The 16,683-nt window shown below is 39.4% G+C and overlaps 1 protein-coding gene across 3 annotated transcripts; it reads left to right on the forward strand.

Annotated features, from left to right (window-relative positions):
- The first annotated feature begins 105 nt into the window (after positions 1 to 105).
- On the forward strand, positions 106 to 16,623 carry GFM2 (GTP dependent ribosome recycling factor mitochondrial 2). 3 transcript variants are annotated; one of them, XM_054987414.1, is made up of 21 exons: positions 114 to 183; positions 504 to 579; positions 838 to 925; positions 1,616 to 1,661; positions 1,918 to 2,015; positions 2,841 to 2,966; positions 3,460 to 3,548; positions 6,152 to 6,240; positions 6,728 to 6,788; positions 6,904 to 7,089; positions 7,272 to 7,352; positions 7,512 to 7,660; positions 8,173 to 8,313; positions 8,383 to 8,482; positions 8,967 to 9,156; positions 9,957 to 10,033; positions 11,189 to 11,327; positions 11,454 to 11,639; positions 13,017 to 13,132; positions 13,488 to 13,670; positions 15,273 to 16,623. In XM_054987414.1, the coding sequence occupies exons 2-21, from the start codon at positions 517 to 519 to the stop codon at positions 15,399 to 15,401; spliced, it is 2,337 nt and encodes a 778-aa protein (XP_054843389.1). In that variant the 5' UTR covers positions 114 to 183; positions 504 to 516; the 3' UTR covers positions 15,402 to 16,623. The 3 variants fall into 3 exon arrangements, with proteins under 3 accessions (XP_054843390.1, XP_054843389.1, XP_054843391.1); XM_054987415.1 differs by having other exon boundaries at positions 106 to 579; positions 13,488 to 13,548; XM_054987416.1 differs by lacking the exons at positions 114 to 183; positions 504 to 579; positions 838 to 925; positions 1,616 to 1,661 and having other exon boundaries at positions 1,943 to 2,027.
- The last annotated feature ends 60 nt before the right edge of the window (positions 16,624 to 16,683 follow it).

Below are 16,683 nucleotides of genomic sequence, written 5' to 3' on the forward strand. Positions count from 1 at the left end.
TGCTGAAGGGGTCCGGGTGTTTGGCGCCAACAAGGTGGCGCAATTTTCTTTCTCTTCGGGCCAGCGGCAAGGGGAGAAATTTAAACACTCGAATGGTAAAGCTTGGTAGAACGTCAACGGAACGTCATATCACCTTCCAAAACAGAGAGGGAAGGCAAGGAAGGTTACGCCACCCTGATGGAGGTAGCGTGCTTTCTCGGACGAGATTCTAGAGACCGGAAGCTGCTGTAGTACGCCTCAAGGCCACGCTTTTGGGTCGTGTCCGGGGTTCCTACCGGCTTCTGAGAAGGAAGAGCTAGAGTGGGCAGTTGGGCGGTGTTTCTCATCTTGAGGGAGGCGATATTTTGGCCGCCGTATAGCACTCATGTGACGAAATAGGTGGCATTTCTTAATAAGTCACCCAAATGTGTGTCTGGATCAAGAACAGTTAGCTATTAAGGTCAATGGCAATTATTCAGGGCATTTATTTAAGCGCACACTTTGTCTGACATCTGGTTTTGTAGGCAAGGTATCAGTATGCTCCGAAATAAAAGAACACTGTTGCTGAGTGCCCTAAAAAGGGCGTACTTACGCACTCAGGTAAGAACTTTTAACAACTTCCTGGGACAACTGATATGAAACTGGACTATTTTTAATATACTTTACCTTTGGGGTGATGAATATTTAAAGTTTCACGGGGCTTGCCTGAATATGTGGATAGTGGTGTCTAAAATCACTTGCTATATCAGTCTAGAAAAAATTGTTTGCAATTTGAAATTGAATTTGCTGTTGAAATTTGGAAAACTTATTACAAGATAATCGAAGTTTTGTCTGATTCTGATCTCTTTTCCTTCACAGTTCATGTATTGCCAAAAAGCAAACACTCTGTGTGTAAAAAAAATAAAACCACACCTATATCTCCAGAGAAATTACCATTCTCCACCAGGTAACTGTTTTTGATACTCTGCAACTTGCATATAGGTTCGCCATAGTATTTTAGAGAAAGCAGTGAAAGGCACTCCTAAATATGCTTCTATAAATTATTGTTGTTTGTCCTTGTTTAAGGATGCACATAGAAACAGAGCCCTGGGTTATTTATTTACTTAGGATATTTCTGCTGCTTCTTCAGAGTCCTTCTGAAGGCAGCTTACAATTAAAATTACCGCAGTAGTAAAAACAAGCCACTGAAAACAAAACACCTAGTTTTGTAAGTGGTGGTAATAAATGTGGAGGAGAAAAATAACCAAATTTGTTGGAGAGGTTCTTCCAGTTTCTTGTTTCTGTTCTGGTGTGACACTATTTCTATTAAAGTTACAGCACACTAGGCTTCTAAGGGATATTTATTTTGGATTGTTTAGAATTAATCTTGGCCAAGTGTCCTGTTACATATTTATGACATACTTGTTCAATCGACTAGGTGCTGTCATTTGAAAAAAAACCTCATTAATTGAACTTTCTGCTGTGTGTATACAAGCATGGCTAATAAGGGAAATACCCTGCAATTCAGGGAAAGAAGAAATCACTGATTTCAGTAGTATGCAAGAGGATTTCTTCCTGGAACCTGTATGTCTTGTGGAAATTACGTTTCATTCATTTGAATCATTAGAGATGTAATTGTTGGCTTTTTGTTGAACAGGTGAGGTAAAATCTTTGCGTTCTATTATCACCCCACCTGTGTCTAAGTAAGTAATGTCTATTTTCTTTACATAGAGTATACTGATAGTTCTTTGGTTGTAAGATGTTGGCTCTGTACTCATGCAGCGACACTAAATAATATTTACAAATGGTCTCAGAGAAATATATCTTAGCCTAATATATGGGTCTTCAGTTCACCTAATTGTATGAAATGTTGAGTCCTTTAGACCATTAATAATAGTAGAAACAACTCCATTTAAAAATCCTTAAGCTAGTTGAACAGGTTTTGATTTTATCTGACAGAATCCGTAATATTGGTATCATGGCTCACATAGATGCAGGAAAAACAACTACCACTGAAAGGATGCTATATTATTCAGGATACACAAGAAGCCTTGGAGGTTAGTAATGAAGTGAGTGTTTAGTTTTCTGAAGTTTTACTGAAATAATTACCAAAACATGGGTTACATTTAAAATTATCAGTTCAGGAAAATGTGTAAAGTATTTTAGATCTAAATTATATGCCCGAGCTAAGATGGCTACCTCTTTACTTTTGTTTGAAAGGCAGCATTTTGTTATTCAACATGATGGTTTCTCATCTTATCTTTCATTGTGCGGAGGCCCTTTGCATTGATGTTTGACTAGTGGTTTGTTCGTTACTTTCCCATTGAGGCCTTTTTGCTTCCCTGACCTGTTTTTGGTACAGGGAACATACCAAATACGGGTATGTTGTGTGGACTGGGAGAATAATGTCTCAGGGCTCTGTTCTGGAGGATACCTTTGTGGTGGTTGTATTTTCCTTGCTCTGTGTGTGGAGGTGGTTGTATGTACAGTTGGTTGTGTTGAGCTTTTGCATTATTATTAACGGCTGTGCTTTGAATTATGTTTTTAAAGCGCAGCCTTACTGGCATTGAGAATAAGATACAGAGTAAAATTGCCCTTCCATTTGCTTGTTGCTGTGCTCCTAGCATCTGTCCACTTGAGTGCAACTGATTTGCCCAAGTTCCCTGCATTAGTGCAAGAGATGAGGCCTAATGCTGCTCTGGTGCAAGATTGAGATTGGTGCTAGAAAGGCAATGTCAGACCAATTGATTGGTGTTTTATCTAGTTCACCCCCTACTTTAACCTTAGGTAGGATCTGGACCTTAGATGTTTCGTCACAGATATAAAAAACATTAAAGTTCTTTGAACAAACTTAAAAGGTATATGATCTCCCTTTTGACTAGATGTTGATGATGGAGACACAGTAACAGACTTCATGGCACAGGAGCGAGAGCGTGGTATCACTATTCAATCAGCTGCTGTGACTTTTGATTGGGCGGGCCATAGAATCAACCTAATAGACACACCAGGTACATTATTTTGATTTTATAATTCTTAGTTTTTAAAAAAGAATATGACAAAATATAGGAAATAGTGGTACTGAAAATAGCAGTGAAAAAACATACTGGGGCTTAAAATATTGATGTGGCCTTGGAAAACTCCTAAATTATTTGATTTATATATTAGGCATTATCCACTGGGAATTTCACCTATATGAACACTGTTCAAATGAACAGGAGGGGGAAATTTCTTGTGCAGATGAACTTACTGCTGGATTGTTCCCGTTAATAAACCTGCTGTAACTGAAATGTCTGTTTTATAATATAATGGTCTAAACCCATCATGGATCATTATTTATTCTTGAATTAGATTTTTTGATTCATTTGTCAATGTATTTTTTAGGTTTTTTAGGTCCATGACAAATAGGTAATTAGTAGCAAAAATAATGTTGTCCATCTAATATAATCAAGCTATTCCAGGCATTTTGTCCTTTATTACTGTTCTCTGTAAACTGAATTTTAGGTCATGTGGACTTTACAGTAGAAGTGGAACGGTCTCTGAGAGTGCTGGATGGAGCAGTGGCTGTATTTGATGCCTCGGCCGGTGTGGAGGTAAAAATGAATTTCTAGTATCTATTGGCTTAACATAAACTAGGCTTGTGCTAATCCTGTTTATTGAGAGCCAGTTTGGTGCAATGGTTAAGTGTGACGGGACCCTAATCTGGAGAACCGGGTATGATTCCCCACTCCTTCGCTTGAAGCTAGCTGGGTGACCTTGGGTCAGTCACAGCTCTCTGGAGCTCTCTCAGCCCCACCCTCCTCACAGGGTGATTATTGTGGGGATAATAATAACATACTTTGTAAACTGCTCTGAGTGGGTGTTAAGTTGTCCTGAAGGGTGGTATATAAATCAAAATGTTGTTGTTGTTGTTATTATTATTATTATAATATAACATTATTTTAGTTGATACGGTGAGGAACGAAATAAATGAATTTCTGCCAGTAAGTGTCTGCTCTACGTTTTGAGCTGTGTGTTCATGTTTACAGTCAGGATCCCATGTGGAAGAAAAAATTTCAGGGTAGGAGCCTTTTTGAACTGATCAGTTGTGTGGAACTTGCAACTAAAGCCCAGAGCTCTGGTAAGAGTGCCTCAACGTTGGCTTGGTGTGGTTCAGTGTAGTGAATATTTGCAGGCTCTGGCCTAGCTTGAAACCTGCTGGCTCAACTAATCAGCAACTCCTGCAGGTGGTTTCTGAGTCTAGTGAAATGACCTTGAAGACCAGTCCCAGAGAGTTCTATCCTCCCTGAATGTTCTCAACGCAGCAATGCTAATTAGTAGCTTTGCCCTGATTGACTCCTGAGTTGCCTGGTGATGTGCGGAAGGGTAGAAAAGACAGCCCCTGAGTACAACTAAAAAAACTACCATTTTTCTCTTCACCTTGGCAAGCCTCCATGCTGCACCAACCAAGCATAGAGAGGGCCATATGTTACCATATGAGCAAGATGAACAATCATTGGATGCCAACTAAAGACACTTAAGTTAGTAAGCTCTTAAAGTTTTAGATAAGCAGATTTTAGTTTGGCAATAGTAAGGCTTTTATATCTGTTGCCTGTTTCTTTGAGTGTATTTCATGCTTTACAACACTCTCCAAAGTTAACAAAATATATTTTAATCAAGCTGTGTCTGGAATCACGAACTGAGACATGAGTACACCTCAGGAATGAACCCAGGGACTGGAGAATCAAGACCTCAATAAAGGCAGAGCTCTCAGTCCAATTAAATGAAAGTTTAGTGTACCTCACCTGCCTGACTGTTGGAGTCGCTATTTTCAGTGCCCAAATAGGAGGTTTTGGGGGGGCCTGAACTGTGTCAAAGCACCCCATTTATGCAAAGTACAGTGCTGCATAGGCACAGGAGGGAATGTTCACAATGAGGGTCCAAACAGCATTTTCAGCATGATTGCATAAGAATTGCATTGCCAGACTAAATTGTTTGTTACGTCTTACATTCTGTCTTCTGCCAGTAGTCAGTGAACTACCTCTTGGAAGTTTTCAGGTGGTCCTGAACAAGGCAGTCAGTCCCTTATTGTCAGTGTCTCATATCTGCTATTTAGAAGTGTAGTGCATTCTTAAGATGGATGTTTCGTGCAGCCGTTTTGAGGGATTAGGCTGAAAGATCAAACATTTTCCTAATGTCTTTTTTTTAATGTAAGTGGATGTCCATCGCTACATCTTATGGTGGTCAGTTCCTCAAATAAACTTTGCATTGTGTGACAGTACTTTCTGATTGATGACCCGAATGGTTACTGTGCAGCTGGGAGCCTGGCAGATTGGCCTTGAGTGCTCTAAGCCTGAATGCCCAATCCCCAAAGGGGGGGGGACACTAGTATTTAATTCATGCATTTAATAGACCGTTGTTGTGCCTGCCTCTTCACTGTCTTTTTTTAAAAACCAAAGCTAAAATTCTTTAGCCTTTTCCTGATGGAGAAGATGCTCCAACCACTTCATATGCTTCTACAGTTCCTTTAAAGTGCTCACCCTCTGTAATATGATTCTTTATTTGTTATCCTTATCACTTGTGTCAGTCACTGATCTCCTCTGTCTGGAGGTTGTGCCTTTCTTTGGGCCCCAAGAAACTGCATGGCAGGGCTGGCATTGTGAACTTGTGGCACCACCCTTGCACAGCTTGGAGGCAGCTGCCAATCAGCCAGATGGCAGGGGGAAGTTCTTGGTGACTGGCACGGTGGATCCTAGAGGAGGTGGCTCCACCCAGGCAGCCTGGCAGTCACTAAAGCAACTGAAACCTTGCAGGGCCCTGTGGTATTGTAAGGATGGGAGAAGCAGGAGCATGTGGAGACTGCAAGAGGGTATTTAATTCCCACAACCTCAGGCTGAGAAGGATGTCCCTGACTCACTCTCCCTGGGGGGGGGGGGGCACGGAGAGAAAGGAGGAGAGAAACAGCAGTCAGGAGGGAGGAAGAGAGGATCAAGGGCATCGCTAGAATTCTTTTGTGTTCCAGATTGAAGTCCTTATTGGGCTTGTGAGGAGTGGCTGGAGTCAGAGCTCCCTCCTGTAAGCTTTCTTCTTAGGAGCTCTCTCACTTCTGAATCTTGTACTGTGCCTAATACATTGCGAGTGGTAAAATTTTTTGTAGGTATAGGAGACAGCAGATGCTAGTAAGCTAAAAGTATTGACACTTTCTATTTTTGTTTAGGCACAGTCTCTGACGGTGTGGAGGCAAGCAGACAAGCATCACATACCACGAATTTGTTTTTTAAACAAGATGGACAAATCTGGAGCCAGGTACTAAGGCAGACATTCTTTTTCATAGCCAGTAATACAAGTAAAAGCTGCTACACTGTAGAGTGTGAGAATAATTGCTAACTACCAAAGATTCTTATTATGCAGTGACTACTGAGAATTATGTTATTTTAAAATTGGTCTTGCAAACAGCACCTTTTCTGGATTTTTTAGATTAATGAGTTGTCTCCAGGCACCCAGAGCACGATAGCTTGACAATAATCATTAGGATTGTATGTGTTTTTCTTTAATTATAATATAACTAACAAGTGTACTGTGTAACATTTACTTAGTTTTATTAAGTGGTATATTTGAGGGATCACATAGTTCAAGTTCGTGCTCATTGTCAACGAATGGGTTTCTAGGGGAAGCATGGCTACACTGCTCTCTCTCTTTTAGTTTCCTATTTATCTATGACCCTGTGGCTTTTGGGGGGGAGGAGATAATCAGATGAGCACATTTGATACTAAAAAGGAATATTTTGTTTTAGTTTCAGATATGCTGTGGATAGCATTGAACAGAAGCTGAGGACGAAACCTTTGCTTTTACAGGTTGTGTAAGAAGTATTGTCCTTATAATAATTATTGTACTGTTTGACTTAGCTGGTTGCTTTTTTCAGGCTACCATATCTTATTCTCTCTCTTTTTAAAAAAACTCTATATACAGTTGCCAATTGGAGAGGGAAAAGCCTTTAGAGGAATAGTTGACATTGTGACCAAGGAACAAGTTATTTGGAAATCTGCAACTCGATTGGATGATGGAAAGAACTTTGAGCGGAAACCCTTGAAGGAAGCGGGCAGCCCTGACTTGTTAAAAGATACCATTGATGCAAGAACTACCTTAATAGAACAAGTAAAGTTCTAAAGTAAATATATAAATCAATTGAGCAATGAATTAAAAATGCTCTGCTTTTATGCACTAACTTCAACTTTGAAGTCAATGTGGTGCTTTATAATAAATGCTGTTAATTGGTTAAAGAGACATTTTTGGCCTAACAGTGATAGAAGTAAGGTAGAAATGCTTTCTCTTACAAGGTCGCGGATCTGGATGATGAATTTGCTGAACTGGTCCTTGGGGAGTTCAGTGAGAGTTTTGATTCAGTGCCAGCTGATAAGGTATGTGGCTTTGATGTGAATATTATCCTGAGATTAAGTCCCATTGAGTAGACTTGAGTAGGATTCTGAGTAGACCTGTTTAGGATTGCTTTGTTAAGTGTATAGTCAAATCATAAGTAGGTCTTTGTCAAAAATGTGAATGTTCTTGATCTTCTGCAGCTACATTCTGCTGTAAGAAGAGTAACCCTGGCTCGGAAAGCAGTACCTGTGTTTTGTGGGAGTGCGTTGAAAAATAAAGGTGTTCAGCCATTATTAGATGCCGTCACCATGTATTTGCCTTCTCCAAATGAATGCAGTTATGACTTTTTGTGAGTATGAAAGATGGCATATTTTAAGTTAGAAAAGCTATTTTTATTTATTTAATTAATCTACTTTAGATTTTTATTCTGTTATCAACATCATACTGGGAATCCTTAATAACTTGTAGATTGGGGTTCAAGGGTACGGAGGGGTGACTAGCGATTTACAGTGGTAGCTTGTACAAGCAGTGCATTGCATGTCGTCAGCTGTTGTGCACATGCATCTGTGAGGAGGTCAAGAAGGTTCCCTTTACGCCCTGTGCTGATCTCCCTGTAAGGTGGGAGACAGAGAGAGTTCTTCTAGTTTTAATTGCTATTCACCAATTTCGTTGTTTCAGCATAACTAGACTAATATCAATTAATATGTATTATTAATTGTATATAAAATGAATATCATCATCATTATTATTCAGATTGCCAATCCATTATATCAATGGAATGAACAGTAAAGACAGCATTCTGAATTGAAATATTATACCTTTTTCCTTATGTACCACTGCTTTTCTGATTTTGTTTTTCAGGCAATGGTATGGGAATGACTTGTGTGCTCTAGCATTTAAAGTTCTCCATGATAAGCAGCGTGGGCCGTTGGTATTTGTGCGCATTTACTCAGGCACAATGAAGCCTCAGTCAGCTGTCTACAATATTAACAAAAACTGCACGTGAGTAAAAAGTGTGAGGGAGAATGGGAGAGGTTCAGTATTCATGTCTAACTGAGTCTTCCATTGCAGAGAGAGAATGAGCCGCTTGCTGCTACCTTTTGCTGATCAGCAAATAGAAATATCTTCGCTAACGGCTGGCAACATTGCTCTGACTGTTGGGTTAAAGCAGGTGATGAGAAAAAATTGAATCCTAAAAGTCTGTTTGTGGAGCATTGCATGGAAAGCATTCGTGTCAGGAGTTGATCAACTTTTTGCTTATTGTATTTCCCTAATATAATTTCCCCGTGTTAAAATGGATACATCTAGTAATTTTCCAGTCTTTCACAGTATATGTATTTCATTAGACCTGTCGAAAATCCTTTTGTATGCTTTTGTGGTTACAACTACAAGGAAGGTAGTTTTGTATTGAAGGTAGTTTTATTTTTATTTCCTTTTTGTTTTTCAATATAACTCTTCATGATGGCATAAGAATACTATTAGAAAAAATGTCATAGTACAAAACAAAAGACTAATTGCTGTCATTCGATACTGGCTTGTCTTTTAATTATGAAAAGACAATCTTCATTCATTAGTCAATTTGCAGTGCTTTCGAATGATGAATTCCAGTTACTTGTTGACAGTACAGTGTGTCATTTTCTCTTGGTTTGCATTAGAGCTCCACTGGAGACACCATTGTTTCCTCAAAGGCTTCTGCGGTGGCTGCAGCCCAAAAATCTGCGAAAGATGTGGGGTCAAACTGTGGGCGAACTGGTGTAGTAGAGAACCTTCTCTTGGCAAGTGTTGAAATCCCAGAGCCAGTCTTCTTTTGTACAATAGAGCCACCATCCATGGCCAGGCAACCAGGTATCATGCAATTGCTAACAAAGGCTGATGTTGTCCTGAGGAAGTCTTGGGTTTTCATTAGTTTCTCAATAAAGCATATGTCACCATGAAAACTGTAAATGCCCAGAAACATTTCTCCCATGGGGAGATGGGTGTGATCTGCCACTTTAGAAGTGTTTAAACTTTAGACTGAAAGAGAATGGTTTGGATTCTGTGGATTGGATCCAGTGATCACTTATATTTCTAAAAAAGAATTATTTGGAATTGAGGAACAGCTCCCTGCAATACATGGCATAGGTTTTGGAATGTAGGGGAGTTGCAAAAGCAGTTGTAATATATTTTGCTGTTCAGAGGAGGTTGGGGGGAGTTATATGCCATTGGGAAAAGAAAAAACTTTTAGCTTTTTGAGGCTTGGCTAGATTTGTCTCTTCAGCTTTTTAACTTACTTTCCCTTGCATTGGGGACCTTTGATCTTTATCTTTGATTAGAAAGCTGATTCTTTTAATATAACAGTAAAGAAAGAAATAATGAGTAGATTCTGTGAAGGTGCTTCAGTGGTAGTTGTGCCATGCATAGTTCGTGCTAGCTCAGCTCATGCAGCATCGCTGCTTGCAAGTGTTTGCTAGTATGAAGTCTCTTTTTCCTTAACTTTTCATTGACTTTCGTACATTTTTGGGAGGGGAAGAAATAATTACTGACGTAACATCCTTTATTTGGGACCTGTTTCTCCCATTCAGTCCAAGACTAGTTATATTTACAGCAGAGAGTACATAAAATCAAATGTAGTGTTTGAACTTAACATCGTTGATGTTTTGCTCCAGATCTGGATAATGCTTTGGCTTGCCTGAAACGTGAGGATCCAAGTCTAAAAGTCAAGCTAGATGCTGATACTGGACAAGTAAGGTTTAAAGTGTGCATCATTACAACTATATCCATATTTTAATGTCCCTATTTCATTGTGATATTTTAATAAAAAATATCAAGCAAGCCTGTTGCAACAACCATTGCAATTTCTTAGGCTATGTATGCCACAGAATTAATTGTACTGGAGTAGTATTTCTTCAGGAGATCTTGGGAACTGTAATTTTCTCAAAGACCACAGTTCTTGAACAGCATTCTTAGCATTCTTGTAAAGCTATAACACTATTTGTGTGGGAAGTTATAACATAGCTTCAAATCAAATTGCATTTTAATATGCCCTTAGAAATATCTGTTCATTTGGTAGAATAAGACTGAAAAATAATAGCGAATAAATAAGCAGCTTGCATGATGGATTGTAGGAAATTGGCATAGCAAATAGAGGTGACTACTGCACTTTCATTTTTCTGTGATTTTTCATGTTTTAGGCACAAGTAACTTGTTCTGTTACTGGCATGTTTGCTTGAGAAGTAGTTGAGATATGGCAGAGAGGAATGGAGCCATTTGAATGCTGTCTGTGTAAAAAGAAATACTATCAGATTCTTTGACTTGCTTGTGTTCTGTAAATACATTTAAACTGGACATTTTACTTGCTTTATATCTTCTTTTGGATTATGAAATAATAAGCAGGGGACTCGCAAGGACTTGTGGGGGGCATCTCATTTTCTGCTCTCTCCCCTTCCCTGGCTCTCCCCTCTTCCTGTTTCCTTCTCTCCTTCCCACCAACTAGCCAAACTACCTTTATCTGTCCCTTTCAGCTTTCCCTCCTTCCCTTCCCCTGACAACCTCTCAGTGGGAAAAGTCTGACCAAGTTGTACAGTGGCTACTGGCACCAGCTTTTTCTGTTAACCTGTGACTGACTTCAAGTTTGTACAGAAATCTCCTCCATCTGTCCCTAGCTCCATTTTACAGATCTATTGATCATATCCTGTATGGGGCAGATCAGAATTTATATATATGATGCTGTTTTGCTTGGTTTCTAATTATATATTTAGTAGCTTTTTACCTCAAGAGATTTTCTTATATAAATAAAATTGACTGTGGAGTGGAAAAGTTCCTAAATTCTAGCAACTTAAGTACTCATGTGTCTATAAGTTGAAATTTTCTTTCATGTTGCATTTACATTTATTGACAGACTATCCTTTGTGGCATGGGAGAGCTGCACATTGAGATCATTCATGACCGAATCAAACGTGAATATGGACTTGAGACTTACCTTGGACCTCTTCAAATAGCTTATAGAGAAACCATTCAAAATACAGTCCAAGCTACAGGTAAGAGAACTATCATCTGAATCTGCCAATGAACTGTATTGCAAAATTGGCTATTAAAGTTTTCCCAGTTAGCTTTCTGAACCAGGATTTTTGGCATAATTCTTGGTATTAAATAAATTACCACAGAAATGCTGGACAGAATTATAGGAGAAAAACGACACCAAGTGACCGTAGAATTAGAACTGAGACCCTGGGAAGGAGAAGGGTCAGCAACAGCACCAGTCATCGAGTATACTGAAAATACCTGCGATTTGCTTCAGCCAGAACTTCGTGAAGCTGTAGAGAATGGAGTTCATACCTCATATCTTCAAGGTAAAAGCCATTTCACGGTGTGTTGTAATGGTTAGTGTTGGACCGGGATCTGGGAAACCAAGGTTTCCCCACTCAGCTGTGCAGGCTTGCTGGGTGGCTGTGAGCTAGAAACACACTCAATCTAACCTACCTCCCAGGGTTATTGTAAGGATAAAATGGTGGAGGAAAAGAAAACAATGTAAGCTATTCTCGGACCCAACTGAGAAGAAACACAGGATGAGATTCCATTAGCATCTTATAGACCAACAAGATTTTCAGGGTGTAAGCTTTCGAGAGTCAAAGCTCCCTTCTTCAGAGGAGGGCTATCTGTTTTACACATCTTATGACCCCACATTTATGCTGTGCATTTATGTTAGCAAGATTCAATGTCTTCCCATCTGCAGTCCTTTATGGAAGATTTATGAAATTGCCCTACCATGAAAGAACTTGTCCATGCAATAACAAGGAACCGGAGTCAATTGCTCACATATTGCTCCAGTGTGAGTTTTACATTCAAATACAGGAAGCCCTAATTAACCCTATTTTGTATAACAGGTATAGCCTCCCTGAAGTGAGACTTGTTTTCCTCCTTTTATCAGATCAGTGTTCCCATATTACCATCTCAGTAGCGAGATATCTCCCGATTGTTATGAGAATTAGGGATTACAAGATTTAAACTCTGGAGAGATGATCGATTTTGGATTGTATTTTCCTTTTTTGTGAATTCAAATACTGATTTTGTTTGACTTTATTTTATGCCAATAAAGGAACTGACTGAGGAGAGCTTTGATTCTTGAATGCTTGTACCCTGAAAATCTTGTTAGTCTCTAAGGGTAACACTGGACTCAAATCCTGCTGTTCTACTACAGACCAACACAGCTGCCTACCTGAAATTAGGAAGCGAGGCAGGGTATAATGAAGTGAAATAAAATAAAATGTATCTACTGCTATAATGGATAAGCAGCATTATGCTGCTAAGGAAGTTGTCCCGTATATGCCCACATCCAATGACAAATGTAATTCTTGATCATTTTTAATGTTTTCATAGAGCAGTGATGGGAGTGACTTAGTGGGCAGGATTGTGGATGTGGGGTTTTTGGCATGTGCATTTTGCTTCTCATCATTATTTGTAAAAGTGTTTTTGTAAATTAAAAATAAAGTTATGGGAATATGATGTCTTTGAGTTCAAATATAGATGTACCCTGCAAGACAGTACACCTCATATGAACATTTGAAACTACTTTATAACCCAGAATAAATTACCTGCAATATCAACTATGTTAGAGTAACATGCAACACTTGTAAATAATGTTAAATAGCGGGCAAACTCTAATACAGAAGTTTTCTCAAACAGTTGCCTTCATGGTTCAGTATAATGCAGTGTTTCCATATGTTTAGGACCACTTCTGGGCTTTCCAGTTCAAGATGTAATTGTGACAGTGCGTGCAGTGGCTGCAAATGCTGACACCTCTCCAACAATGGTTTCCGCTTGTGTTTCTCGGTGCATGCAAAAGGTATAAAGGGAGCCCAATCAATTTGTCTAGGGCATTTTTACCTCTGCTTTTAAAATCCTCTTTTAGTTTTGTCTTTGGGGGGGTGCCCTCTGCCTTAAAGGTACTGGGTTAATGACCTCTTTTGTCATTTTCTGGATCATTGCCCATGCTTAAGATTTTTTTTTAAAAATCAATGCCCTTTTTTCTTACTATGGTTGATACGACCTCTGGTTACTTCCCCATGGAATATGACTGTCTCTGTAAGCATTGCAAGCAGGAATAGTAATTATGAACTCACGGGGGACATTATGTATAGTTACAGTTTAGTCATTTTGATGTTTGTGCAGAAGTGAAAGTTGTCTTTTCTTTTTTAAAGGCCTTGAAAAAAGCTGATAAACAAGTGTTGGAGCCTCTGATGCACCTAGAAATAACAGTGGGTGAGACTCATCTTGGTTCAGTGCTTGGGGACTTGGCACAAAGAAGAGGCAGGATTGAAGAAATTCAGTCTCGCCAAGATAACAAAGTTGTGATTGCATCAGTTCCGCTAGCAGAAATGATGGTGTGTGTGTGTGTGTGCTTAAGCCGATCAGAACTAAAGCTAAGACAGAAGAATAGCTCTACATGCCTATTTAATTATATCTGCTCCAGGGTGTGTTTATTGCAGCTTGCCTGAATGAAATATTGCCTGCCTAAATTAGTCATGGAGTTAGCTTAACTAGCTTTCACAAGGATGTGTGTGAACTATAAAGTTTTTGGGGGAAGGTATTGAGAGTTCTTTGCCATTACGAATACATAGGGGGAAACCTTTATTGAACTTCTGGGAAGCAACCCTCTGCTTCATGACCTAATTGAGAAGCTTCATTGAGAGAGGAGTTCTCTGCTTTGTTTCATGAGCAGAAGAACAAAGTTTGCACAGGAGTCATTACACAAGCAAGCTGACCACACGTTTTCTGCTTTCTCCCCTTCCCCATCTTGAGTTAAGTGCTTTCCATAAAACCCTCCCCTATCAATAGCAGAAAGTGTCCGATATGGAACTAGTTTACTGGTCCATATAGTGTCCTGTGAAAGTGACTCTGTACAGGCTCAAGCAGAAAGTCTTTCCCAACAACTTCTGCCAAAGATTCTTTAGCTGGAGGTGCCAGGGATTGAAATTGAGATAGCATGCAAAGCAGGTGCTCACCAACAAACCACAAACTCTTCACTTAAACCTATAAGCCTTTCTCCTCAATAAATGGGGCTTATCCAAGAATTGAAACAAGATACTTGTAATCTCCTACACAGGAAGGACTGGCAGGATTCCGCCTTTGCATGTATAGCTCCCAGAAGGCATAAAGTAGCATTTTATCTGACTAAAATCTGCTGCATCCCCTTCCACCTTGTGGGACTGAGCTGCTGTGCTGACAGCAAGGTGAATGTGTCGGGGGATATGTACAGTGTTTTCCCTTCTCACAAAGCAGTGCTCCGCAACTCCAATACTAGGATTGTTAATGGTAGAGAGTTGCAAGAAAAAAACTGACAGTCAAACCAATTTTCTTGTGTAGTATTAAAAGCTATTTCAGTGCTAAGGGTTAGTGTGTCAGACGAGAAACAAGGAGACCATAGTTGAGATCCCCTGTTGCTAATGAAGTTCCCTTCAGCCTTCACACACTCAGCCTAACCCACCTGACAAAGTATGTTGTGAGGATGAAATGGAGAAGAGAAGCTCTGAATGCATTTGAGAAAGGGCTGGATAAAAATGTGGTTAGTATCTTCAATATATGCATATATGGAGTATGACCACTGGTTCAGTTCAGCCTTGTATCTTTTTCCATCAGAGCTCCTGCTAGTCAAAAGTTTCAGAAGCACATTTCCCAGCCTTGCTACTTGAGTGTCTTTTAACTGGAGCTGCTGGGATTAAACTTGGCCTAATCTATATGTAAAGCTCTACCAATAAGCTGTGGTCTTTTCCTTTAAAAATTACTTCACAGATCCATTTTTCATTTTTTCACATCTACTATTGTGCTTAATGTTATATATTTAAAGTAGGTGCAGTTGTACGGAAGCTACGATAAAGTGTTGCTTCATTGATGCTAATAGCTTCTTTCCAGTCTAGTCACTGATGGCAAATTGCATGCGTGTGTTTTGCTACTTTGTCACTAACTATATGCTTTGGTTGTTCTAGGGATACTCAACAGTTTTGCGAACTTTGACATCTGGCTCTGGGACATTTACTCTAGAATTGGCAAGCTATCAAGCAATGAGCCTACATGAGCAAACTGCTCTGCTTAACAAGAGGACTGGCTTGGCATAATGTGAAAGATAAATAGACTTGCTTCAGAGCTGAGATCTGGTGCTTTGCCACAGTTGAAGTGTGTGGCCACCACTGTGCTGTCATGTGTTCACTGTCAAAGCATGAAGACAAAGCAAACATTAATCGGCAAGCATTTTTACAAGAGGTCACTTCTTATACCTTCACTGCTGTAGCTGCTGTAGTTTGTTGTACAGGTACTTGAAAATACAAACATATGTTTGTAATTACCTGAGGCCCAAATTAAGCATGAAGCTACAAAGCAAAGAGTTTCTCCTTACATCTTGCAAGGGGTTTTTAAAACCCCCTAAGTATGATTGGGTTGCACATTAGAAATGTTTGCAGATTTGTACCCCTAGGCTAACTAAGCATGTGTAAGTTATCCTGTGCGGATTGCAGCAGAGTTTAAATAAGATCCTTTGTCTATGTAAAGTCACATGGTAAAGTTATTTGGCTTTGCCAGTCACACTTAAATTGGACCTTACAAAGTTTGTGATAAGGTTGAACAGAAGTGCTATCATCTTACATCTTTTTAATTGCTAAACAACTTAATCCTGATTATTCCATAGTGTTCTTCTACTGTCTAAAAGAAAACCAGTAATTATCTCACATTTTCTTTATGAAAACATCTACTGACCAAAGAGAACTTTAAACGCTCAACCTGTGGGACAGACTAGACCAGAATATGTCTGTATCAAACAGAGCATTCATTCACCATTCTTCACCTGGCCGCAGTGCCTTTTCAGTTACCACTGTATCTAATTTTGAAAGCATGGATCAAAAAATCTCCACAGTGGGCCAGGGAAGCCCAGATTTGCAGAAAAATTTAAAATCTTTTTTTAAAAAAGCAGCACTGGGGGTTTAATCCCTAAATTAAGAGGTGCAACATCTGTTAAGTGATGAATGCCCACAATGATCTTGAGACCTTAAGTTCTGAGAAATTGGTCATTAGTGGGGTTGCTTCAACAATAATACTAATGCTGAGCCCTTTAAGCCTTGGATCCTATCAGTTATAGGCAGATGTGGGGGCTGAAAAATGTAAAAAGATGGGAGCAGAGAAAGAGGAGAGGCTGTGGGGACTGCTGTGGTTAAGGAAAGAGGAAATAGCGTATGAAGGGGAAACAGGGCAATTGAAATAACCTGGAATATTCTTTATCACCATCTTATTTTTAATTTGTAGTACAGAGTTTGAATTCTCTTGGCCAAATCTGGAAAGGACTGAGCTATATATAAATACTTACAGTTAAAAGCATAATGCAAATGCTTTCTATTATTTTAAGAAACT

The sequence above is a fragment of the Eublepharis macularius genome, chromosome 8, assembly GCF_028583425.1.
Source record: "Eublepharis macularius isolate TG4126 chromosome 8, MPM_Emac_v1.0, whole genome shotgun sequence".
In the NCBI taxonomy this organism is placed as follows: Eukaryota; Metazoa; Chordata; class Lepidosauria; order Squamata; family Eublepharidae; genus Eublepharis; species Eublepharis macularius.

Coding starts and splice junctions, on each gene's coding strand:
- GFM2 (XM_054987414.1), top strand. CDS start 517: ATGCTCCGAAATAAAAGAACACTGTTGCTGAGTGCCCTAAAAAGGGCG. Junction 7,353..7,511: donor ATTCAGTGCCAGCTGATAAG/GTATGTGGCTTT, acceptor GATCTTCTGCAG/CTACATTCTGCTGTAAGAAG. Junction 8,314..8,382: donor AATATTAACAAAAACTGCAC/GTGAGTAAAAAG, acceptor CTTCCATTGCAG/AGAGAGAATGAGCCGCTTGC.